General features: G+C 45.1%; 1 protein-coding gene across 5 annotated transcripts in view; it reads left to right on the forward strand.

Moving 5' to 3' along the window:
- The first annotated feature begins 14,554 nt into the window (after positions 1-14,554).
- KCNQ5 (potassium voltage-gated channel subfamily Q member 5) overlaps positions 14,555-25,136 on the forward strand; it is a 588,020-nt gene continuing 577,438 nt past the window's right edge. For all 5 annotated transcript variants that reach the window (XM_043889971.1, XM_043889972.1, XM_043889974.1 and 2 more), the window contains exon 1: positions 14,555-15,403. In XM_043889971.1, coding sequence (XP_043745906.1) covers positions 15,006-15,403 — 398 coding nt within the window. In that variant the 5' untranslated portion in view covers positions 14,555-15,005. The remainder of the gene's footprint in view (positions 15,404-25,136) is intronic.

Raw genomic sequence — 25,136 nt, forward strand, 5'->3', positions numbered from 1 at the left:
TAACCTGCATTTCTCACTTTATGTTTTTTTCTAATGATTTATTACTTGCTGTTTATTTTAAATTTATTTTAGACTATGGAAATGATGTTAGATAAAAAGCAAATTTAAGTAATTTTCTTACTCAAGTTCAAAATGGGTTGTAAAGGAGCAGAGATGACTTGCAACATCGACAACGCACTTGGCCCAGGAACTGCTAAAGAATATACAGTGCAGTGGTGGTTCAAGAAGTTTTGCAACAGAGACGAGAGACTTGAAGGAAAGGAGCATGGTGGCTGGCCATAGGACGTTGACAACAACCAGTTGAGAGCAATCATTGAAGCTGATCCTCTTTAAACTACACGAGAAGTTCCCCAAGAACTCAATGTCGACCATTCTACAGTCATTCAGCATCTGAAGCAAATCGGAATGGTGAAAAAACTTGGTAGGTGGGTACCTCATGAAAATCAAAAAAAATCATCATTTTGAAGTACTGTCTTCTTTTATTCAATGCAATGACAATGAACCATTTCTTGATCAAATTATGATGTGTGACCAAAAAAAAAAAAAAAAAAGGATTTTATATGACAACCAGCAATGACCATGAGTGGCTGGATTGAGAAGAAGCTCCAAAGCACTTTCCAAAGTCAAACTGGCACCAAAAAAAAAAAAGGTCATGGTCACTGTTTGGTGGTTTGCTGCCAGTCTGATCCACTACAGCTTTCTGAATCCCAGAGAAACCATTACATATGAGAAGTGTGCTCAGCATATCAACAAGATGCATCAAAAGCTGCAATGCCTGCAGCCAGCATTGGTCAACAGAAAGGGCCCAGTTCTTCTCCATGACGACACCTGAACACAGATTGCACAACCAACATTTCAAACATTGAATGAATTGGGCTATGAAGTTTTGCCTCTCCTATCATATTCACCTGACCTCTTGCCAACTGATTACCACTTCTTCAAGCACCTTGACAACTTTTTGCAGAGAAAATGCTTGTACAACCAATAGAATGGAGAAAATACTTTGCAAGAGTTCGTCAAATCCTTAAGCACAGATTTTTACACTACAGGAATAAAAACAACTTATTTCTCATTGGCAAAAAATATGTTGATTGTAATGGTTCTTATTTTGACTAGTAAAGATATGTTTGACCCTAGTTATAATGATTTAAAATTTATAGTCCGAAACCGCAATTTTGTTTGTACCAACCTAACACTATCTATAGAACATGTCTTTGATTCAGAAAAGAGAGATAAAAAACAAGCTTTGCCATAAAAAAATAGGTAAATGTATTCATGAATAACATGACAGCAAGAAAATGCAGTCACTTCATTCGTTCCAGTATTTCCCCATCTGACAGATTTCCTTCAACCCAGGACTGTTGTTACATACGAATATTATTAGCCACCATCGTATATTCATATATTGTTAAGTGAAGTAAAGAAATATTGTCAGTTTATGTAGCTTTTATAACGCTATGGTTACCACAAGAAAGGTATGTGGTTTTATTAAAATTCTCAAAAAAGATGTAGCAATCCACAATGGAAATACTTACATTAAAATGACACTTAGACCAAATGTCCATGTTTGAACCTCTCATAAAATATCTTTATGAAAGTGGTGAAAGGTGAGCTACAGACCAGTTATTTTACTTTTTTCATTGGCATTTTATTACCATCAAAGGGCTCCTGTATAAATTTATGTGGAATTAGATAAAGCTTGAATAAATCTGTGGCATCATTTCAAAGATCTATACAGTAATACAACCACGAAAGAATGCCTCACAGTACCTTCAGAACCCTGAGCTAACTGGCAGTTCATTTGCTCCAAGATTCTTTCGCTGCCTCTTTCCTTTCCGTGATAGACACAAAAAGATGTGCTAATTTTTAGGTAAAAATAATACTGATATTGTTCTAAATTTCTAGAATATTACTGACAGACATGCCTACTTATTTACTTTCTCTGATATTGTAGACATTGAAATATTTTATTTTAAATGGGATAATTGTTTCTTTAGAACATCTAGCTTCATTTCCTCAGGCACATACTACAAACTGAAATTCTAAATATAGAAATAGATGGTCTATACAACAATATATATTACCTGATAACAGGAGAAAAATTCCTTTCCTCAATATGTTCAAAGCCTGGCTTAAAAGGTCTCTCTGTAGTGGGGATTCCCATCCTCAGCTCTACTGGCGTTTTGGGAAAAGTAACTCTCTTGTGGGGATTGTCCTGTGTGTTGTAAAATGTTTACCAACATCCTTGGCCTCTACCCGCTGAACACCACGGCAATGCCTCCCAGCGCCTCTCTCACCAGCACTATGCCTACCAAAGACGTCTCCAGGAGACGTGAACAATTCTTGGGAGCAAAGTCATCGCTAGTGTAAAGAATTCCTAGAGAAATGCATGATTTAAAAGTATATTAGTTGGCCTTGGATTATCAGGTTTAGACCATTTTTCTGTCAGTCTATGTTATGTACAGTTTAAGATCACCTTTCTATCATCTCATGTTATGTACAAAACTCTGCTCTAAAGCTTTAGCTTTAGAAAAATTACAGTGAACTGCAGGATGCATTACACAGAGAGAATAAATGGAGTTTAGAGTTAATATAAAAACTATATTATAGAGGAGAAAATTGAGAGGCCCATTAGGGGCCCAGGTGAGGAACTGTAAGTGTCATGTTTGTAGAGTCATAAAGCAGAAGACTGTCACACGTGTGTGTGTGTGTGTGTGTGTGTGTGTGTGTGTGTATATATCCCATATATATATGGCTATATATGGGATTCTCCAGGCAAGAAAACTGGAGTGGGTTGCCATTTCCTTTTCCAGGGGATCTTCCCAACCCAAGGATCTATATATTAATATGTTTGCTATAAGTTCATTTTCAAAAGCTTAACCTGACATTTGTGGGACAAGATGTCATAGTGGAAGAATGTAAGTTCACCTCCTCTCATGAAAACAGCAAACTCTCAACTAATGGCAGAACAACCATTGACAAAAAAGACCAGAAGTTACCAAAAAAGATCTACTACTTCCAAAGACAAAGAAGAAGCCACAACAAGACAGTAGGAGGGGCTTAGTCATAATAAAAAAACATAATCTGATTAAGGAGGCCGCTTATGCTTACTATCTTAAGGATTTTTTTGTAGTTATCAATACATAGATGTTGAATTCTACTGAATTCTTAAAACAATTATTCTAAATGATTGTATGATGATTTTTTTTACTGATGGAATGATTTACTTTAAAAAATTTTTTAAGTTGAAGTATAGTTGATGTACAATGTTATATGTAATAGGTGTACAATATAGTAATTAACAATTTTTAAAGTTTATATTCCATTTATAGTTAATATAAAAAATTAGCTGTATTTCCTATAATGCACAATATTTCCTTGTAGCTTATTTATTTTATAAATAGTTGTTTGTACCTCCTCATCCCCTCCCTCTCTCCTGCCCCACCCCGCTTCCCACTCCCCACTGATAATCACAAGTTTGTTCTCTATATCTGTGAATCAATTACATTTTTGTGATGCTCACTAACTTGTTTTTTATATTATACATATAAGTGATAGCATATAGTATTTGTCTTTCTCTGACTTATTTCATGTAGCATAATACCTTCCAAGTCCATCCAAGTTGCTGCAAATGGCAAAATTTCCTTATTTTTTATGGCTGAGTAGTATTCCATTCGGAGAAGGCAACGGCACCCCACTCCAGTACTCTTGCCTAGAAAATCCCATGGACGGAGGAGCCTGGTAGGCTGCAGTCCATGGGGCTGCTACTAGTCAGATACGACTGAACGACTTCACTTTCACTTTTCAATTTCACACATTGGAGAAGGAAATGGCAACCCACTCCAGTGTTCTTGCCTGGAGAATCCCAGGGATGGTGGAGCCTGGAGGGCTGTCGTCTATGGGGTTGCACAGAGTCAGACACGACTGAAGCGACTTAGCAGCAGCAGCAGCAGTACTCCGTTATATGTGTCTACTATACCTGTGGATGGAATCTTAGGTTGCTTCCAGATCCTTGCTATTGTAAATAGTGCTGCCATAAACACTGAGGTGCATGGATCTTTTTGAATTAGTATTTTCATTTATTTCAGATATATACTCAAGAATGAAATTGCTAGGGTTATATGGCAGTTCTATTTTTAGTTTTGTGAGAAACCTCCATACTGTTTTCCACAGTGGTTGCATTTACATCCCCACCAACAGTATACAAGGCTTCCGTTTTCTTCACATCTTTGCCAACATTTATTTATGCTCTCTTTGATGATGGCCATACTGACAGGTGTGAGGTGATATCTCACTATGATTTTGATTTATCCTTCCCTAATAATTAGTGATGTTGAGCATTTTACAATGTGTCTGTTGGCTATATGTATGTTGCCCTTGGAAAAGTGTCTATTCAGATCTTCTACCCATTTTTAAATGGGCTGTTTGTTTTTCTGATGTTGAGTTGGGTGAGCTATTTATATATGCTGGATATTAAGCCCTTATTAAAAAGCAGAGACATTACTTTGCCAACAAAGGTCCGTCTGGTCAAGGCTATGGTTTTTCCAGTGGTCATGTATGGATGAAAAAGTTGGACTGTGAAGAAAGCTGAGCACTGAAAAATTGATGCTTTTGAACTGTGGTGTTGGAGAAGACTCTTGAGAGTCCCTTGGACTGCAGGGAGCTCCAACCAGTCCATCCTAAAGGAGATCAGTCCTGGGTGTTCATTGGAAGGACTGATGCTGAAGCTGAAACTCCAATATTGTGGCCACCTCATGCGAAGAGTTGACTCCTTGGAAAAGACCCTGATGCTGGGAGGGATTGGGGGCAGGAGGAGAAGGGCACGACAGAGGATGAGATGGCTGGATGGCATCACCGACTCAATGGACATGAGTTTGAGTAAACTCTGGGAGTTGGTGATGGACAGGGAGGCCTGGCGTGCTGCGATTCATGGGGTCGCAAAGAGTCAGACACGACTGAGCGACTGAACCCAACTGAACTGAACTGAAGCCCTTATCAGTCATATCATTTGCAAGTATTTTCCTCCATTGAATCTGTGACCTTTACACTGTGTTGATGGCCTCCCTTGCTACACAAAAGCTTTTAAGTTTAATTAGATCCCATTTGTTTATTTTTCCTTTGCTTCCTTTGCTTTAGGAGAAAGAACTGACTTACTTTTGAATGCTAATACACCCTTGTATTTTTTCGTTTATCTCACTTGGTATTGATGTATATATTTTATATATGACTGTATTCATATATTTTTATCAGAATACATATATCTGTTTATGAAATAGATGGTGTAAAATTTTATTTTAATGATCTCATTCAATTGGATTTACACTGGTTTCATAAAGTAAACTGAAAAGTATTTAAAAAACAAAAACAAAACCCATGCCTTAAAGGAATGCTGCAGTGGAGGTGATCCAGAGGCTCCAGCAGGTGAGTGGCAGGCAGCTGGCAAAGTGGAGGCTGGGAAACCAGTAACAGGGTGCTTCTAAGACACAACATCAAGGCTTTAATTTCTGGAGGCCACTTTCAATAACAAAGCTAATACTTTCTGATGTCAGAGCACTAGCCAAGACTGAAAGGAACCTTTAAGCATGGAAATTATTGTGATCCATTTATCAGAGGTGAAGCCCTACATGGCCCATAATCTTCCTTTCTATTGCAGGAATAGACGGTTCTTGGTGGACGTGTTTGCTGGTGGGCAATATTTTAAAGCATTGAATTGCAATTACATTAAACCATATTTACATTTGTTTATATACACATACACTAAGCTATACACACACACACACACATATACGCACACACACACAATCATACTCTTGGGTTTAAAATGGATTCCTAACTGCAGCCTGAGAAATAGAATGGGTTATTCAATGGAGGGCAAGGAAGTGTCTGCTACTCAAATTACTCTTATGTGCCCAGTACAAAGCATCCTGCAGACAGTCTCCAGAGAACCTTTGTAAAATTCATTCCTTTAAGAATACAGTCCAAGGACTTAATAATCTGGAATCCAAAAGCTCCAGGTTATATGAATTGTTCCAGAGGTTGTCTACAAAATTATAGGTATGCTTTTCAGACTTTTGCTAAGACTTTCACCAAATTCTCAAAGCTCTGTCATCCAGTAAAACTTCAGAATCATAAATTAATTCAGCACTTATCACCAGACATCTAAAATGTCACATATATTTTAGAGCGAAAGAATTAAACACCCATTACCACTTGAATATTGCTATTAGAAGTAGAATAATATTCACAGCTATATGTGTTAAAGGTTTAATTACATCTAGTCTCCTTCAAAAAAGCATTGTTATATAAAAAATGAATACATAGCCTAGTAATTATCAGGTGTGGCTACTTTCATTTGCTTTTCAAACTTCACGAACAGTTCACTGAAAACTGTCATCTACAAACTTATAGTTTTACTTCTGGGTTATCTGAAGGTTTACCCAGGAAAAAACATATCCTTTTACAAGTTCATGCTTCTCTTACTTTTATATGTTTTCTCAATCAGTTAATGTTAAAAATTACACATGGTAATGTTTCATAAAATTCATCAGCTATTACTTTAAAACTGTGGGGTGAATCACAAACTGAACCTGAGTGAAGTCCTGCAGACCATGATCACTAGAGGTAGTGGTCAGATTTACTGTCAGAGCTTTGCTAAAACTTTACATCAGCTCTTCATTTAACCCTCACAAAAGCTGTCTAATGAGGACACAATGATTCCACTTTAAACAGGAAAGAAATGAAGACAGAGAAACTCAGTAACTCAGTCAGGAGCCCAGATCCCATAACTTGGAAGTTTTTCCTGACTCCAAATTCTGACCAGTTTAAAAGTAGCATTGGCCACTCTACTCAATATAAAGTAAACAGTAAGTATCTACTGTGTACACAGGGAACTATACTCAGTATCTTGAAATAACCTATAAAGGGAAGGAATCTGACCAAGAATCTCTCTGTCTTATTCATTTTGCTGCACAACTGAAACTGATACAACACTTAAATCAACTACATTTCAATTAAAAAATTCAGATAAATAGATAAATAAAAGAGAGTCCTTCCAGCCCCCCACCTCTATTGCAATTACTGGTCCACTTCCGATTCTCAGCACCCAAAAGAACACTGGGTCTTGTGGCCCCCAGTTTCTTCCTCATTTTTAGTCTTTTTATCCACATCAGGAAATACCTCCTTCCTGAAAACCATTTTCAACTTTGTCCCCTTTTTTCTCAAAATGCCTGTCTCATGTACAAAATAACAAGCTCGAGCAAAACCAAACATTCAGAAAAGGCACCAAGTTTCCTGGTCTATTTCATTGACCTGATTACATTGTATCTCATCAGAATCTTATGCCAGAGCAGCAAAACATATTTTTACAAAACAAAAACTGAAACACAACTTGATTGCAATACCACTTTCCATCTATCTGTTTTTCAGGACACTCGCCTCTTACATGAACTCTTTTTACTTTCAGGATTCCTACAAAAGGCCCAGTGTCAATTTGTAGTACTTGGATCCTAACATTTTGCAGCATCCCGAGCGGCTTAGCCACTAAGCTGCAGCCCCCAGGGTGGCCGGAGCCCTGGCCATCAGCTCTGGCTTTCCTTATATTCCTTTGCCTCTGTGGGCAGTGACTTTTTGCATTTTGTAACCATGACTCAAAAAGGCAGCAAGCATGACCCTAAGCAGCCAAAAAAACAGGACCAGCTTTTAAAAATAATTTTAACAGACTTTCTGTTAGCCTAACTTTGTACTCAAAAGCCTCATATAAAAAAAATTAAAAAAGAGAGAGAAATATCTGGTTAAAACTCTAGGAACTTGGATGCGCACCCCTGCCAGTTCCTGACCTGTCAGAGAAATTCCAGCACCCGTTCCATTGGTCTCGGCACCACTGCCTGAAAATTGTGTTGAATATCTACAAGTTATTAGAGATCTAGGTACAGTTTTCCCTGAGTGATCCAGTCAGTTCTGCAACTTTTCATTTTAAATACATCCAAACAAAACTACATCATTTATCCAACATGCATCTTCATTCCAGGTAAAACCAAGCCTGAAAAATGTATACACATTAAATTAAACTTTGGGGGAAATGTTAGAAATGAAAAGTGGTAGTTTTTATTAAAAATGCTCTAAAGGTACAGAGCAAAATCAATAGACATCCAAGTGGTCTCAGACCTCCCAGCTGGCAGTGAAATATTGTCAGTCTCACAGTAGCTCAGACTCAGCCAGAGGATCTCTGAGCCTGGCTGTGACAGCCACTTGGGTCTCGTGAGTCAGCATCACGTTATGCTGAGAATCTTGGTCAAACCCAAATCCTCTGCCTGCTGCTTCCTAGCTCCTCCCCTCCAGAATCATTAACGTCACTGTCTCACTTCTGAATTTCTTCCTGCCCATTCTGACCTGGTTTCTCGTTCTACAAGAAATTCTGCAAGGAAAACAAAACCCAGAAACAACTTCTTCCAATGACCTGCTTGTGGTCAAATCCTATCTCGATTATCTTTGTCCCGCATTTCCCTGTGGAAGCTTCCTTTATGGTTGCTGAGGCAAAGGTCCTTAGTGGTCCTCAGGGGTTACTCAGCTTCATATTCTCCTTTCTCCTCCCCCACCCTCAGTGTTTGGCTCTGAGCACCCCCGCCCCCCAATTTGGGTCCTCAGGCCTTTTCCTTTTTCAGCCAATCTACATATTTTCCCAGGTAATCTAATCCTAACCCATCACTTTCATCATATATGGTGATTGCATCTTTTATATGTGTATATATATATATGCAGGAGATGCAGGTTCGATTCCTGGGTTGGGAAGATTCCCTGGAGAAGGAAATGGCAGCCCACCCTAGTATTCTTGCCTGAAAAATTCCACAGACAGAGGAGTTTGGCGGGCTACAGTCCATGGGATCGCAGAGTGACTGAGTGCACACGCACGCACACACACACACACCCCTGCGTACATGTTGGTGATTCTCAAATTTTGATTCCTGGCGCCCTCTTGAGCTGTGGACCTGTATACTCACTGGACGTTTCCACTGGGCTATCTCAGCAGTCAGGCCGTATTCCATGTGAAGTTGAAGTCACCATCACCCCTCTCCCCAGATGGCTGTACCAGATGGTCTTTCCAAGTTCAGTAAATAACACCACTCATCATCCAGAGACTCAGGCCTGGAAACTGGAGGTTTGGCTGGACACCTGTCCATGGACTGGCAGCCATCACTATCTTCCACCAAATACATGTCATCTTTGAATCCCAGTTTGGAACAGCGTGTGCCAAGCATTAGTGCTCAAGCCACACTCCCTGCCCCCCCCCATTAAACTCAACTAATATTCAGGGCTTTTCTGCACGTGGAAATAGGAACAAGTAGAGTGTCTTGTTTCACATTCTTCAGGGGCTCCCTGCTCAAGTCAGAACACAATCCCTAAATTCCCGCTGAGACTCTCAGTTGTGGAACCCCTGCCTTACCACCACACCCTTCAGAAGTACCCTGGGCTCCAAGAGAATCCAGCCACTTGTCACTCTCAAGGGATGCCTGGCTTTCACAGGTTCTCAACTAATTTTTCCTTGAACAGCCTGCCCTGATGGGTCACCGAAGGCCAGCTCTTCCTCAAGGAAGCCCAGCCCCTGCGTCCTTCAGGAAAGCCTGTCCAGCGTCCTGTAAGACGCGGTGCAAACCTCCGGGAACCTGTCACATTAGAATTACTATTCAGCCCGTGCACCTGAGAATCAAGACATTTTTCATCTGCAACCGCTCCAACTAGCTCATACCTGATGACTAACGATAGCTTGCCGAGGAGATGAAAAGGTTTGGGGTGATTCATAAAGGGTGCTTTCTTAATTTCTCTTCAAAAAAGGTTATGGTAAAATGCCAGTGCCACTAGGGGGCACAGAATTATAACAGAATTTTCCCTGGGCACTCCCTCAAATGAGAGGTTTGTCTTCTGTATCAATCTCTTCATACAGTCTCTAAATGCATATATCTTAGAAAGAGCAAATAGCTGTATTCAAATTACTTCCAGGAAGATCATTTAAGTAGTTGGCTGAAAGACAGTAGTGCTACCATACTAACATAACAGGAAGAAAATAGAAATCTGGTATAGCCAAGTATGATAAATAGGAGTTTGTGAATAAAACTGAAGGTAGTGTTAGGAAAAAGATAAAAATGTAAGTATAATTCCAAGATACTGTTACTTCATGATTTGGGACTGTTAAGGTAGTGTTAGGAAAAAGATAAAAATGTAAGTATAATTCCAAGATACTGTTACTTCATGATTTGGGACTGTTTTAAAATATTCAATACAGAAGATAAACCTCTACACATAAGCTTTTATTTCTTCAGGAAAAGTGAAGAGGGGTATTGAGGCTAATTCTGTGTTTAGAGTAAAACCCCAAGTCCTGCTATGAAACAGCTACTAGACACTTTCCAACACTTCCCTTTTTAAAGGAAAAACAGGCAAATATATTAATGTGATAATAGGCTAAACCTTTTTTATTTCAAAAGTTTAATACAGCCTAGTTATTTAAAATCTGGTTTTGGTTTTTGTTTCTGTGGCTTTTGTTTTTTCATGAAATAACCATAAGTTTGAGTTCAGACTCAATTTCTCATTAGTTTTGAAAAAGTGTTAACTTTCTCACAACCTCACTTTCTTCCTTATAAACCTGTAGTGCTCATTTGTGAGGCTACGGTCAGAATCAAGTGAAATAATTCTTGTTAATCACAGTGCCTCATGTGCTGTAAACACATATGAAATATCTGCTATTATTTTGCTTTGACAGTGGTAACTGGCACACTATTTTAGTAATTCCTAGGAAAATAAATTTTGATAGTTGCTGGGATGAACATGGTGAGGCTTTTTGAGCGCTTCTCCTATTCTGTCTGCTCCCCCACCAGCCCCTCTTCACACCCCTGTCCACTCACACCTGCACTGTTTCTGCACCCCTAGGCAGAGGCTGATCTGAAGGGACCATGCCTCATCCACTGAGGGCAGGCTAGGATGAGTCCCTGCTATGCGGGAACCTTCATGTCATCTGGCAGGTTCTTATGATCTCTGATGTTGCCCCAGGTTTTCTGATTTCTGTCCCTTGGTAAAATATATAGAGAATCTCAGCATCACATCTCTAAGAATCCTCCATAGAGTAAAAATGACACTGTGGTCCACAATGCTGACACATTTGAAATAATCAGATTTACCAAATCAATGGTTATAAGATACCTAAGAAACACAACTATAGTTTTTGTGCTTGTAAGTTTGATTTTGATCTGACAGGAGGAAATAAAAGCTAAGGGAAAGGGTGGCCTGGCTTAAAGGCATTCCACTCAGGCGTTAGGGGACTTCGGCTCTTCCTCCAAGGCAAACAGCTGAGCCTTGGGCAAGCAGCCAACAATAGTTTTCCATTTCTTCAACAGCAAATGTCCCTTTTGCTCTAAGGTTTGAGGATTCTGTTTATTACCACTACTCTGGTTGACCTGGCATTTCACAGTGGATCAAAAAGCATCCCACATCACACAAAAAAGTAGCACTTCCATCAGTTGTGAGTTGATTAGAACTATGACCATGACTCGATGGGAAGTGTGTAGAGGTGGTAGGACCAGAACACACAGGGGGCTGGGGAGGTCTGGAGGAGACAGGAGAGTCATGTGGTCACGGATATTCTGTAAACCAGCTCACAACTAGTTATTCTGCCGTGAAAGTCTTTCCTGAGCACCTCTAGCTCTTGTATAGAATGTTCCATATTACTATTCTAGAGTGCCCTTCAGATGAAAAATATAATGGCATAGAAAACACACTGAAGTAAAATATTTCCAGTAGCTATTTTCAGCGGAAACCATCTCCAAGTAGACTTCAGAGAATAAAACCTTCCATGGGCATACATTTCAAGCAGATATCTCACAATGGTTGAAAGCACCCTCACCTCCAAAGGATGGGGAGTGAAATCAGCTCATATGGTCTACATTAGAAATAAACACTTGGTTTGGAAAAGACGGCTATCTTTTACCATTCTACCTCTTTATAAGGCTCTAATGTAATATTACAGGTGGAATATACACGGCTATGTCATTTCACTCTTTGTCTACCCTCTCCTCTGATATTAGGTTTTAATATTTCAACCAAAAGAATGAAAGGCAGTTTCCTAGCAACATCTGTGTTCAAAGGCACAGCGGCAGAAAAAAAGCTTGATCACAGCACTCTGTTTTTCCAACAGTTAATTCCTGCCTTTTGAGAGAAGTTAACTGGTAGTGAAGAAGCCAGGAACACACGGGGAAGCCAGTAGGAGAGGTGTGCAGCCTCACGTGGCCTTTCCTTCCCAGCACGCTCAGGCGGGGTGTCGGAGCTTGTGGCTGAACCTCTCTTTCCAAAGGGAGCCTGCAGAGACACTGAAATACAGCCAGGAGCCCCTCAGGGTGCCTGCATGCTCAGCCGCTCAGTTAGTCGTGTGGGACTCTTTGCCACCCTATGCGATGTAGCCCGGGGCTCCTCTGTCCATGGGAGTCTCCAGGCAAGAATGCTGGAGTGGGTTGCCATGCCCTCCTCGGGGGCTCCTCCAGACCCAGGGACTGAACCCCAGTCTCTTAAGTCTTCTGCACTGACAGGCAGGTTCTTCACAGCTAGCGCCATCTGGGTAACCTGCGTTTCAGTATATGTTCTGTTTAAGATGTGGAAGGGAAACGAAACCCAGAGGGGAGGCTGCTGGGTTCCTGATAACCCTCATACCAACCACCTGTGAATGCTTGGGCCGGTCCCCTCTGGGGTGTCTCTAACTTCTAGAGAACCAGAGAACCGATCTCAAAGGCCCTTCCCAGCTCTAAACCTCTGCTGATCACCACCTTTGACGCTACTTTAAAGTGTCACGCATTTGCTTAATCCACATTATGGTTTCCCACCTTGCCACACACTCAGGAAAGCGTCCATGAGAAGTCAGGCAACTGGCTCTTTCCCTGGAAATTTGTCCCGCCTTCCCAAATCTTCCAGCCAGCAGGCTGGGCCCAGCAGTGCTAGTGAGACAAGGGATCTGACCTTCGCAGTGGGATGGAGTAAAGTGTGCAAGAAGGAAAACTGCTCGTTCAAGGCAAAATGCTTCTCATTTTCCTGCCTGCAGAAAAGCCAAGATTTTCACGTTGAAAGCGCGCACACGAATCCTTCTAAGCCTCTAGATCTTTCACCCTGAAAGCCCTGCGCGGAAACTCCGGGGGGAGTCTAAATATAGCGACGCCAACTCCCCAGCGCTCCGCCTGGTCCTCGCCCGGCCCTAGGACTGGAGCGCTCGCTCCGCGGCGCTCTCTCCCTTGGCCTGAACCTTGGGGGCACTAGGCCGCCCCCTTGCCCCTCCACTTGCGCGCGCGCGCGGGGGGGGTGGGTGGAAGTGAATTAGGGGGCAGTCACGTGGCGGCGCCGCCAGCTGCACCGAGCGCCTCGGCGAAGCGTCCGCGGCCGCCGGGCTCGGGCACCGGGCGGGAGGGGGCGCGGGGTCGCGCCGGCGGCCGGGAGCCGGCGAGTGGGCTGCGCTGACATCGCAGCGATGACAGGAAGAAGGAAGGGGCCAGCGGGGCCATGCGGCCGCTGCCCGAGGCAGACCGGAGCCGCCACTGGTGTGCTCACACGGAGGAGCTGGCCGAGCATCTCCAGAGCCGGGGGCAGCTGACACGGGACTCACGCCTCGGCTTTCGGCTTCTGGAAGCAAAAAGGCACTGGGACTCACTCTCGGAACCATCTGTTCTGGCTTTGCGGTGGAACCCCAGTTCTTCCTTCAGTTTAACTAGTGATCATTTCCTTCCTATTTGAGGGGGAGGGAAGGGGTTCCACTCTTTGGGAAGAAGTTCCCAAGCCCAGCTTCCTCTCAGCGTCTCTGGCACAGCGGCTCACGCTTTTTAACGCCGTCTCGCTCAAGGCCAGAGGCTCGCCGGCCTCCCTCCTCCCGCAGGGGCAAGGGGGCTTGGGGGCGGCCCGCTCTTGTGTTGGAGGCGGCGGGAGAAGCCTCTCACTGCGTAAGTGGAAGCAGAGGCGGGTGGGGAGAGGACCCAGCGAAATTGGGGTCCTGGACTCTCCATCCTCCAGGATTTCCCTCCCGCCCCCAGACTCTGGGGCTGCCGCCGCCACCGCCGAGAGACTTCGCCTATTTATGACTTTCTCTGACTTCAATGCAAATTTCTTGACGGAGGGACCCGGTCTGTCCTCCCCTGCTTCGCGCCGCTGTAAGGCACAGCCCAGCGCCAGTCGTTCACCGCGGAGAAGCGGAGTTTTGACGCACCCCACCCCACCCCACCCCCGGGCTGGCAAGGATGTCCAGCTCTTCTGTCTGATGCTGGGATGGAAAGTCACAGCCCGCAAGCCGGAGGAGTTTGCGGCGGTGAGGTGCCCAGCGCCTGTCTCGCTGGCCAGGCGGTCGCGTCCCGCGGGGCTGCACCCTGAACGCGGGGATCCGAGCGCCCCCGCCCGGAACCTGGGCCGGCGCGCTTGGGGACTGGCTGGTACCTGGAGGGCAGGACTGGGCCGTTCCAGCGCACACCCCTCGCGGAAGGACGACGGGACCAGACCGCGCGGCGGTGCAGCGGCGGGAGGAAAGGGCGCCCGCTTCTCCTTTTCCTCCTCTGGCTACGAGGCGGGCGCACCTTCCAACAGCTCCAAAGCCCCGGGGAGAATACGCCGAACTCCCGTCCCTGAGAGGGGTTTCGGTGCCGCAGGTCCCCTCCGGCGTGGGGAGCCTGGGACCCGGCGCGCGCGCGCGGGAGCTCCATCTCCAGCCCCGGGGGGAGCTTCGCCAGGAGGGAGTGTCCGCCGCGGGGACCGAGGGGCCGGAGGAGCCCACTTGGAGTGACGCCCCCACGACACGTCCCGATTTCGCCTAAGGAGCTGAAGGCTACAGGACACCTGGACTCCTCGCCTCCTCCGCGCGCCCTCTCCGCCCCCCGGCGCGCAGCTCGCGGGCCGCCGGGCGCCCCGTCGGCGGCAGCTCCCTCCTCGAAAGCTGCCGGAGCGCATGAGGCCACGGCCCCCTCCGCCGGGGCCCCCCTCGCGGTGCCCGCGGTGATGCCATGCCCCGCCAGCACGCGGGCGGCGAGGAGGGCGGTGCCGCCGGGCTCTGGGTGAGGAGCGGCGCGCCGGCGGCGGCGGCGGCGGCGGGCGGGGGGCGCACGGGCGGCGGCATGAAGGATGTGGAGTCGGGCCGGGCCAGGGCGCTGCTGAACTCGGCAGCCGCCGGGGGCGACGGGCTGCTGCTGCTGGGCACCCGCGCGGCGGCGCTGGGTGGCGGCGGCCTGCGGGAGAGCCGGCGGGGCAAGCAGGGCGCCCGGATGAGCCTGCTCGGGAAGCCGCTCTCCTACACCAGCGGCCAGAGCTGCCGGCGCAACGTCAAGTACCGGCGGCTGCAGAACTACCTGTACAACGTGCTGGAGAGGCCCCGCGGCTGGGCGTTCGTCTACCACGCGTTCGTGTGAGTACCCGCGTCCCTCCCTCGCGCCCCCCCGCACCGCGGCGGCCGGGGGTACCCTCCTGCGCGGTCCCCTGGGACGCCCGGCGCCCACGCCCTGGCCGGCCGTGCGGGTATACACGCACACACACATACACACGAGCCTACACGCTCGCGCGCGCGCACGTGGTAGATTTTATTTCGTTGCACGTGTTTAGGGTCTCCTGGCCCCTGCCACCTCCCAGAGCCCCACCCCTCCCGCCCCTGCAGACGGAGCCTTCCCCGTGGGGCACCAATGAGCTGCCTGGCCGCTCTGGGCGCTCGGGGGCCGACCCGGGGAGGCGCGGGACTTGGGCTGCGCGGATAATTGGGAGCGATGAGGTCCTGAGATGCGTCCGTCCCAACCGAGGGGGGCGCCCGGGAGCTGAGAAAGGCGCATGAGACCGTGCGCCCGCGTGGAGCTTGAGAGAGTGTTGGAGAGGTTAGGAGGTGATGGCGGGGTAGACGCGGCTCAGAGAGGCGAGGCGCAGGCCGGGGTCTTGGTCCGGGGCGGAGCTGGGGAGGCCGATGCGCGGTAGGGACCGCAGCGAGGTTGCCAGCGCGCCGTAAACACGCCTCGCAGCCACCTCAGCCGCAGCTAACTCAGCCGCAGCTAACGGAAAATCTGTCAGTGCAAGCAATCCTTCCTGTCGTAGAGGTGGCAGAGGTCTGGAGGAGGCGAGCAGGCGAGGTGATGTTCGCTTAGGCGCCGAGGCCGAGGCCGGCGTGGAGTCCGGCGCTGGGGCGCAGCGGCACGGGCAGAGGTGCTGGGCACATAGCCCGGCGGGGACTGGGATCAGGCAGTGGGTGAAGTTGGCACTGGTGGTTTGGGGCCAGAGCGTGTGCGTGTTAAGTAAGCTTCACCATCTAGCAGAGAATGCTTAATGAGAAAATGATTGGAAGCAAATGTTTATTTTTCCCTGAGGCATTAAAACCTTTCAGTGGCTTTCAAGTTTACTACTGTTTTTCCCACAACGTCCATTCATTCAGTCTCCTGTTAGAATTACGTTTATGTGGACATTTTACGGTAGTTTTTATGCCGTTACACCCTCATCTTTTCTGCTTCTTTTTTCTCCTCTCTTTGTAGTTCCCCCTTTCTGCTTCTTTTTGTCAAAATGGAATATTAAGATCTCAGTCGTAGGAGGCCAGTAGAGAAAGTTGCAGACACTCCCTGATAGGTTCCTTGTTTCCTAGTTAAAAAAAAAAGGGGGGTTGGAAGACATGAATTAGGTGTTTTTAAGAAATGAGGCATGTCATCGAAACGCAGCTCTCACCTGGGATGAAGGATTGGCATCAAGTCCAGAAACACTTTTGAAATAACATGGAGGAAGGGGCTGGTTTTGTAAATAGGTGAGCCTGGAATTTTACCACATAGTAGTCAGGAAATTGGTGGAGTCTACAATCTGTGGGGCGCTGGTGTCTGGAAAATTTTACAGTCCCAGATTGATGTGAACATGTAGCATTAGGCAGAATATTCCAGCCAACTTTCCATCTTACAACGTACACAAGGAGAAAGTTGTGTAATATCATTATTACATCAAAAGTATAATGTTTGCAAGATGCACATTTCCTTAAATGTGGTTACTGTAGTAAATGCTAGACCTAGAGAAGCACTACTGATACTTTACATGTTCATCCGCTCTGAGTTGATATATAATTAATCCTATTACCTGATGAGCCTGATAAATTATTTTGACCTGTCAGAATCCACTAAAAGATTTAGCAATATGATCTGTGCTCAGTTTGGCAACAGAGTATATACTGTATGGAAAATGATTTTTTTTTACAAGAGTTTGCTCAGAATATTCATAACTCTGATTTTACAATATGATGTTACTTAGTGGCCTTGAATTTTTGGTAGCTTATGTACTGCATATTCAGAAAGGGTTAGAGACAACCTTGGTTAGTGCTCTGGCTTTGTATTTGCTAAGCTAAGTGTTGCCCTTGAACATGCATGAGGACTTCTTGCAATGCAACATTTTCTTTTCAATATGTTAGGATATAACAGGTTTTTCTGGCCTTACAGAATCTTAAATTTTTGACAAATGATCGTTCAAGAGGTTCAAGGTTGAATAATTCTCTACTCACCAGTCTTTATCAGTCAGCCAGTGTCTTTAGTGGTAGAAACAAAGCAAGTTATGTACTTAGCAATACCACATGCTATTGTGAAGTTTCGAATGACTTATTTTTAGATTCTGAAACTAAGGATTGAGCTGAAACTAAGGGCAGGAGGTGCTGGACTCAAGTTGAACACAGAGATTGAATCATCTTCTGGGAGGTGGTGCTCAACTACAGCTGGCCTAGGAGGACAGGCCATCCTTGGCAGTCGCTGCTTATGATTTAAACAAGCTTTAGAATAGCTGGGCTTTATACATTAGATTAATCAAGGAAAGTTACTTTGAACTATAAGCCTAACAAGACCATTAATAATAAAAGAAATTATAAGAAAACAATTTCTAAAGCAGTGTAGGTAACTAATTCCTTGCCAGCCTGGGAATCCCCAAATCTTACTTTAATAACAGTTTTTGTAGCACATTATGGTTCTTGCCAAGAACAAGTGTACTGTGATGAATGAGGTGTATACTTCAGGGATGGATTTACTCTGTTGATCTGTGTTTTCATTGCCAAGAAGCCAAGAAAAGTGTGTTTAAAGTTATGTTTCGGGTAAAGAGACATTTCTGTTAAATATGCAAAATCCATGATTGTAATGGTATTTTAATGGTATAAAGCATAGTTTCAAGTGTGTGTGTGTGTGTGTGTGTGTGTGTATCTATATCTCCCCAGCCCACTGATGAGATGGCTGGCAAGAGCAAGAGATGACCTGCTATAAATACTTTCTTCCAGTCTTTATGAATCGCTGGAGATAAGGAAAGTCTCTTCTTTTATGGTGATTTAGGATTTACCAGGCAGCCATGTCTCCTTGTTTCCTGTTTTCAGCTGCCCTTTAGTTTAATAGAAAGTGAAAGAAAGTGAAGTCACTCAATCGTGTCTGACTCTTTGCGACCCCATGGACTGTGTAGTTCATGGAATTCTCCAGGCCAGAATACTGGAATGGGTACCCTTTCCCTTCTCCAGGGGATCTTCCCAACCCAGGGATCCAAGCCAGGTCTCTCTATTGCATTGCATTGCAGGCAAATTCTTTACCAGCTAAACCACAAGGGAAGCCCAAGAATACTGGGGTGTGGGTCGCCTATCCCTTCTCTAGCAGATCTTCCTGACCCAGAAATCAAACTGGGGTCTCCTGCATTGCAGGCGGATTCTTTACCAACTGAGCTATCAGGGAAGCGAAATGCATGATTGGCTCCATGTATAAATTTATGGTGTATCTTTGCCTGGCTTAATGCTATGGATCAGAATGTATAGATATTTTATTTCTAAGCTGGGACCTAGAAGCCATTCTTGATGTCTTCACTTTTCTCAAGCTTGCTCCTGCTGGTCACCCATACGATCAGTAAAATCTGTGTGTTCACTTTATAAGTATCTTTTTATTTTCGGATCCATTCCCTTCTCTCCTTTGCTACTGCTACTCTCCCTGTCTGTTTCTCTGTACATCTCCATCGGATTCTTTGTAATATTCTCTGATTTGTGTTATAAGCCTTCCAGCTCTTTGCTCTGACACCAGAGTGTTTTTCCTAAAATGCACATCTTATCACATTATCTCCTTGCCTGTAATCTTTCCAAGACCCTTCTCCAGCTATTCATCCATCTATTCATCAATCCATCTGCAAATATTTCAATCTCCATTTTGTGCTAATTCCCAGATTAATAAGGTGGGGGCCTCCATTCTTAAGAAGGGAAAATATTCCAGCAGAGGGTGAGTGCAAGCCTGTAAACATCAGTGAAATGCTGTTCTAGGAGCAAGTACAGAGTCTCGTAGGAAAGGAGGGGGAAGTGGAGCCCTGGGTGGAAAGTTCAGCACAGGCTCCAGAGAAGACGTGAAGCCCAAGCTGAGTTTTGGCAAATGACTAGTAAATTTCAGGTGTGAAATCAAGGGTGGGAGGGGAGTGTAGCGAGCCATCTTGATGGAGGGAAAAGCATAGGTAAAGATGTGGAATTGGAATCATGTCAGTAGTTCCGGGTACTGGGGAGTATTTATAGGATGAGAACAACCTCAGGAAAAGAGGGCAGAGCAATAGCACACATCCCTGACCTCGGGTGACTTCTGATGCCAGCCATGGAATCTAGTCTTTGTCCTGTAGGAACAACTGGTCCCTGAATGCTGATAATCAGAGGAATGATGTCATCAGATAGGAATTTCAGAAAGATGTGGCTTCCATTGGTTCAGTCAGGGGACTGAAAGGTACCAAGTAGAACCAATGTGCCTGGTGAGAAGTTTTCAGCAACTGGCCAAGTTTCCCGCTCATCCTCCTGTTCTTTTATCCGTAAATTCATGGATGTCTGTTGAACATGATTCAACGATGTCTGTTGAACCGTGGGGACAAGAAGGAGGGATTTAATTAGAAAACAGTTAACTAGGCAGAACTGGGAGCATTTTCATCACTCCAAATGAAAAGGATGACTGTGCTGGGTGACTGGGGGAGCAGAAGTACCATTCACTAAGATACAGGACAAAGGATGAGAGAACACGGACAGGGAACATGATGAGTTCAGACTTGCACAGGGAACATGATGAGTGAGTTTGAGATGTTTGTAAGTCATTCAGGGGGAGATTGCAAGGGATAAACACGTGAGAGTAAATCTAGTACACCCAGTTTCTTTCCATTGAGTCCTAGACCAGCAGCCAGCACCTGGCATTTTTTGTCATGAAGAGAGCAAAGATAAGTAAAATATATTTGCAGGAAGGACTGCTTTTTCAAATCTGGAGCAGAATCTTGATGTCTAGAGCAGATATTTAGATTTGGAAGCTGCCAGCAGTTTTGTGCTGGTGAAGGCAATCGAGAGGAGGAGTGAGTTAGCCCAGGGATGCAGAGTGGGACGAGGACAGGTGGAGGGCAGGGTGGGAGCACCTCCAGCCAGCAGTGGAGGGCAGGTTAAGAGCTCCCAGAAGACCTGGGGAAATGTAACAGCGGCCTCAGTGCCAGAGGATAAGCCAAGAGACTTTCTCTTCATCGAAGCAACGGAAGGAAGACGTGTACAGGAAGGAGCCATGGTTGGTGTTTCTGCTGGTGCAGAAATGACTAGAAGAGATGTGCTAGGATTTCATTGGCTAGTGATGAAGGTGGTCGCTGATGGCCTTTGCTGAAGCAGCCTCACTGAGATGGTGTCACACACGGGATTTAAGCAGGTTGGGGACGGCTGGGCACTGGGAGGGTGGGGACAGGAGTGTAAGTTAACTCCAGACTCATTGGATTGGCTCATAAGAGCCCTCCTGACGTGGCCCGTGTCCCCTTTCATGTCTCATCTCTAACGCACCCCCCAGAGCCCCAGCCTTGCTGAGTGCCTGTCTTGTGTCTTCTGATAGACAGTGTTTACTCACACTGTTCCTTGGGGTTTTCCCTGCTCCTTACTCTCTGGCTGCCCAACTCCCACAGCTTCTTCGAAACACAATTCAGAGATCACCTCTCCTGGGCACGTGTCCCCGATGCCGGGATAATGTAGGTGCTTCTTATCTCAGGTTCCACGGCCTTGGGATGTTGTTTCTGTGGTTCTTGCCCTGCCACGTGGTCATCATTAGCTACTTGGTCTGTCTCTCCCGTGAGAGGGTGAACTTCCCCTGCAGAAAACCTCCTACAGATCTCTGAGTCCTAAGCATCTAGCAAGCTGCCCTGTATCTAGTAGACCCTCCATAAACACTTGCTTTCAGTTCAGTTCAGTTGCTCAGTTGTGTCCAACTTTTTGCAACCCCAGGGACTGCAGCCTGCCAGGCCTCCCTGTCCATCACCAACTCCCGGAGTTTACTCAAACCCGTGTCCATTGAGTCGGTGAGGCCATCCAACCATCTCATCCTCTGTCATCCCCTTCTCCTCCCACCTTCAATCTTTCCCAGCATCAGGGTCTTTTCAAATGAGTCAGCTCTTCGTATCAGGTGGCCAAAGGATTGGAGTTTCAGCTTCAACATCAGTCCTTCCAGTGAACACCCAGGGCTGATTTCCTTTAGGATGGACTGGTTGGATCTCCTTGCAGTCCCAGGGATTCTCAAGAGTCTTCTCCAACACCACAGTTCAAAAGCTTGCTTTATGAGTAAGTAAATCATTTTCCTTGGAAACTTTCCATAGAGGAGTTGCAGAGGGAAGCAGAGCTGAAGGAATTACCAGGCGTTTGTGATTTTCTTGCTGCTGTCCATGGAGTTGCAAAGAGTCAGAAGTGACTGAGCGACTGAACTGAGGATACTGAAGATTCACTTCGAGGAGAAAGGTATGGGTCCAGAAGTAGGAAGTCTTTGCTTTGCTTCCAACTTTCCCACTAATTCTCTTTGCGACTTGGAATGAGTGACTTCACCTTCCTGGGTCTCCAAATCCCATCTGTGAGACAGTCTCAGCAGTGTTTGGGATGCAGCCACAGTAGTGGAGGTGGTGAGGGTCTGAAGTCTTATCTGAAGGGGAAGGAGTATTTGTGATGAACGACTTGATATTTTCTCTTTTCTTACATTTGAATTCTGATTTTAATACTGAAAGCAGCAAATACTTTCTGTTGTTGTTGTTAACACAGCATTGAACTAATAGTTTAAAATAGGACAAGGTTTTATTATCATATACCATACTCAGTAATGCGGGTTTCCCAGGTGGCGCTCGTGATGAACCCACCTGCCAAGACAGGAGACCTAAGGGACGTGGGTTCTATCCCTGGTTTGGGAAGATCCCTTGGAAGAAGGCATAGCAACCCACTCCAGTATTCTTGCCTGGAGAATCCCATGGACAGAGGAGCCTGGCGGATTACAGTCCAGGAGGAAAATCACAAAGAGTTGGACATGGCTGAAACAATTTAGCACACATACTTAGCAATGTAGTGTCTTTGAGATCAAGATTAGCCCAACTCCCACACCACTGTTTTCAGATTTTCCACGTGATCTTTTCACAATTTCCCTTCCTCAGCTGTGAGCTGCAGGGCTACCTCCTAATTATTCGCATTAACTCCTAACTCCTGGTGAGGTCTGTGGGCCACATAGCCGCCAAGGGGGTCTTTCTGAGGAATTAAACAGACGACGCCCCTCCCTGGTTGGAGGAGGAAGGGTCTGTTTATTGTCTCTGCCGAGTTTCTTAAGGGCGGAGTCTCTCTCTGTCCGCTTCTCTGCTGTGTCACCCGCGCGTAGACCTGTGTCTGCCACATAGAAGATGCTTCATGCTTGCAGACTGAAGCCCTTAGTGACACCCCGCACCCCTCTCAGATACACGGATGGCTTCCTGGAGGAAGATGGAATTTGACTCTCTCGGCCACGCCCTGTGTCAGGACTCAAACAGACCTGATGAGTGACTTTATTATTTACATATGTATTCTGTTCGGAGTTAAGCCTCTGTCTGCGGAAATTGATGTTTACATTTTATTTTTGCTCCTGAATTCTTAAAAAAAAACCCACTGATTTCTCTTAAATACAGTGAGGCCTTGTACAAGTTACACTGCTTTATGCCCTGCTAATCTAGTAACATTTTAATAAAATATATATGTATAATAAAGTACAAGTGTATAATAAAACATAAAATGCTCAAATCAATCTGTTTTCGGAAATTGAAACAGTGCTGTAGTATTTGAGGGTCCTATTACAAATAGAAATGTTGAAAGTGTTAAAATCTTAGTCTTGGGAACTTTATGGTCTGAGAGAAATGAAACGTAAGAGAAGAATATTTCAAACTGGCATGAAGTCTCGATGCAGAAACCACTACAAGCAAGGAAGGTAGCCAGCCGCCTTTTAATAATTGCTTGCGAAGAACAGGTGCCAGTGGTTTTAATTTTTAATTGCAAATGGCTATTTTGGCAGATGAGCGCTCAGCAGAGCGAGTTTTCACCCAGCCGATCCCTGTGAAACTGCGTGAAGCGCAATTGCTGGGTGGCCACAGCTTCCAGTTTTGTTCACCGATGGGTAGATGTTTTCGTTGTAATTTTCTTTTCCTTCAGCCATTTCATAGATATTATTTGAAGTGTTATTTGGTTTCAACGTAGAAGACAGATTGGCCACGCAACTGCATTTTTCATAATTTTTAAATTTGCTTGATAGCTCTCAGAGTTTTAGGTGGTCCTTTTGATCCTTTGTGATCAGTTTCCTAAATGCTACTGAAGTCATCTGTTTATAAACTGAAAAATGTTTTGCACTTTTTCCATTTTAAATTTTTATCTCTATCTGCACACATGTATTCCATATACACTCTATCCTAGCAGAGAACTTGTTAGTGCAAATATTTACATTTACCTTATTTCTGCTCCTCTATAAGTAAATAATGCATTTGAATAAGATGCAGTCGAAATAAAAAGATCATCCGGAGTTTACATCATACTTTGAAAGGTATTAACTGCAGATAAAGAAAACACTTTTTACACACTTAGTCATCATGTCCGTTGCTTCCATTTATAGTGCCTGGTGGTAATTTGAGAAACTCTCTTCCTTCGGTCTGTGGCAGGATGATCTTTTATAATCATGCTGTTGCTCAGTCGTATCTGACTGTGACCCCATGGACTGCAGCACGCCAGGCTTTCCTGTCCTTCACCATCTCCCTGAGTTTGCTCAAACTCATGTCCATTGAGTCAGTGATGCCATCCATCCACCTCATCCTCTGTTGCCCATTTCTCCTCCTGCCTTCAATCTTTCCCAGCATCAGGGTCTTTTCCAGTGAGTCGGCTCTTTGAATCTGGTGGCCAAAATATTGGAGCTTCAGCTACAACATCATGGACTATCATGTCATAATTTCTCTTTTTTGTTTAAACAGTGAATTGTGATGAACAGCCGACAGTCATTGTGTGTACCACTGAATGTGCTTGATGCTGGTCAAAAAGGGGCGTGATGCAGACCTTGACCTCAAGGAAGTTCACTGGGGAACAGACCAGGATGCTGTCACAGGGAGAGGTGGTGACCTGACCACAGTTACTGCAGGAAGGGCTCAGAACCAGGCAGGCTGACTGAGAGCCTGCGTTCTTACCTGCTGGATCCTGATCGTGGGCGGTGTTATGGGCCCAGGGCCCCTCATTTTACATAGATGGTGTAATATGGAAACGGCTTTGGGGTCTGGTATTCTGCTGCCGCTAAGTCGCTTCAGTTGTGTCCAACTCTGTGCAACCCCATAGAGGGCAGCCCACCACGCTCCCCCGTCCCTGGGATTCTCCAGGCAAGAATACTGGAGTGGGTCACCGTTTCCTTCTCCAATGCATGAAAGTGAAAAGTGAAAGTGAAGTCACTCAGTCATGTCCGAGTCTTAGCAACCCCATGGACTGCAGCCTACCAGGCTCCTCCGTCCATGGGGTTTTCCAGGCAAGAGTACTGGAGTAGGGTGCCATTGCCTTCTCCAGGATTTGGTATAGCTCTTAGCAATATATCATATGCAAAATAATTATTTTCATATTAGTAACATTTGTTTCTCTGTCTTCAAATTCTAACCAGCCCAAGTTTTAATTTTTCCATAAAGTTTTTCTTGATAGCTCTGGCTTATTTCCTTCCTTTTATTTACCTCCCATAGCTTTTATTATTTGGACCATGTATTTTACTCCTTAATTACATTCTTGCATTGCTTCCTAATTGGATTGTTTTATGCTTCACAAATAATTTGTGTCTAAAGAAACCAAAGTACCTTTTTTTTTTTTTGTATCTCCTATGGCATCCAGCCCAGATTTTTAT

This window comes from Cervus elaphus, chromosome 28, assembly GCF_910594005.1.
Source record: "Cervus elaphus chromosome 28, mCerEla1.1, whole genome shotgun sequence".
In the NCBI taxonomy this organism is placed as follows: domain Eukaryota; kingdom Metazoa; phylum Chordata; class Mammalia; order Artiodactyla; family Cervidae; genus Cervus; species Cervus elaphus.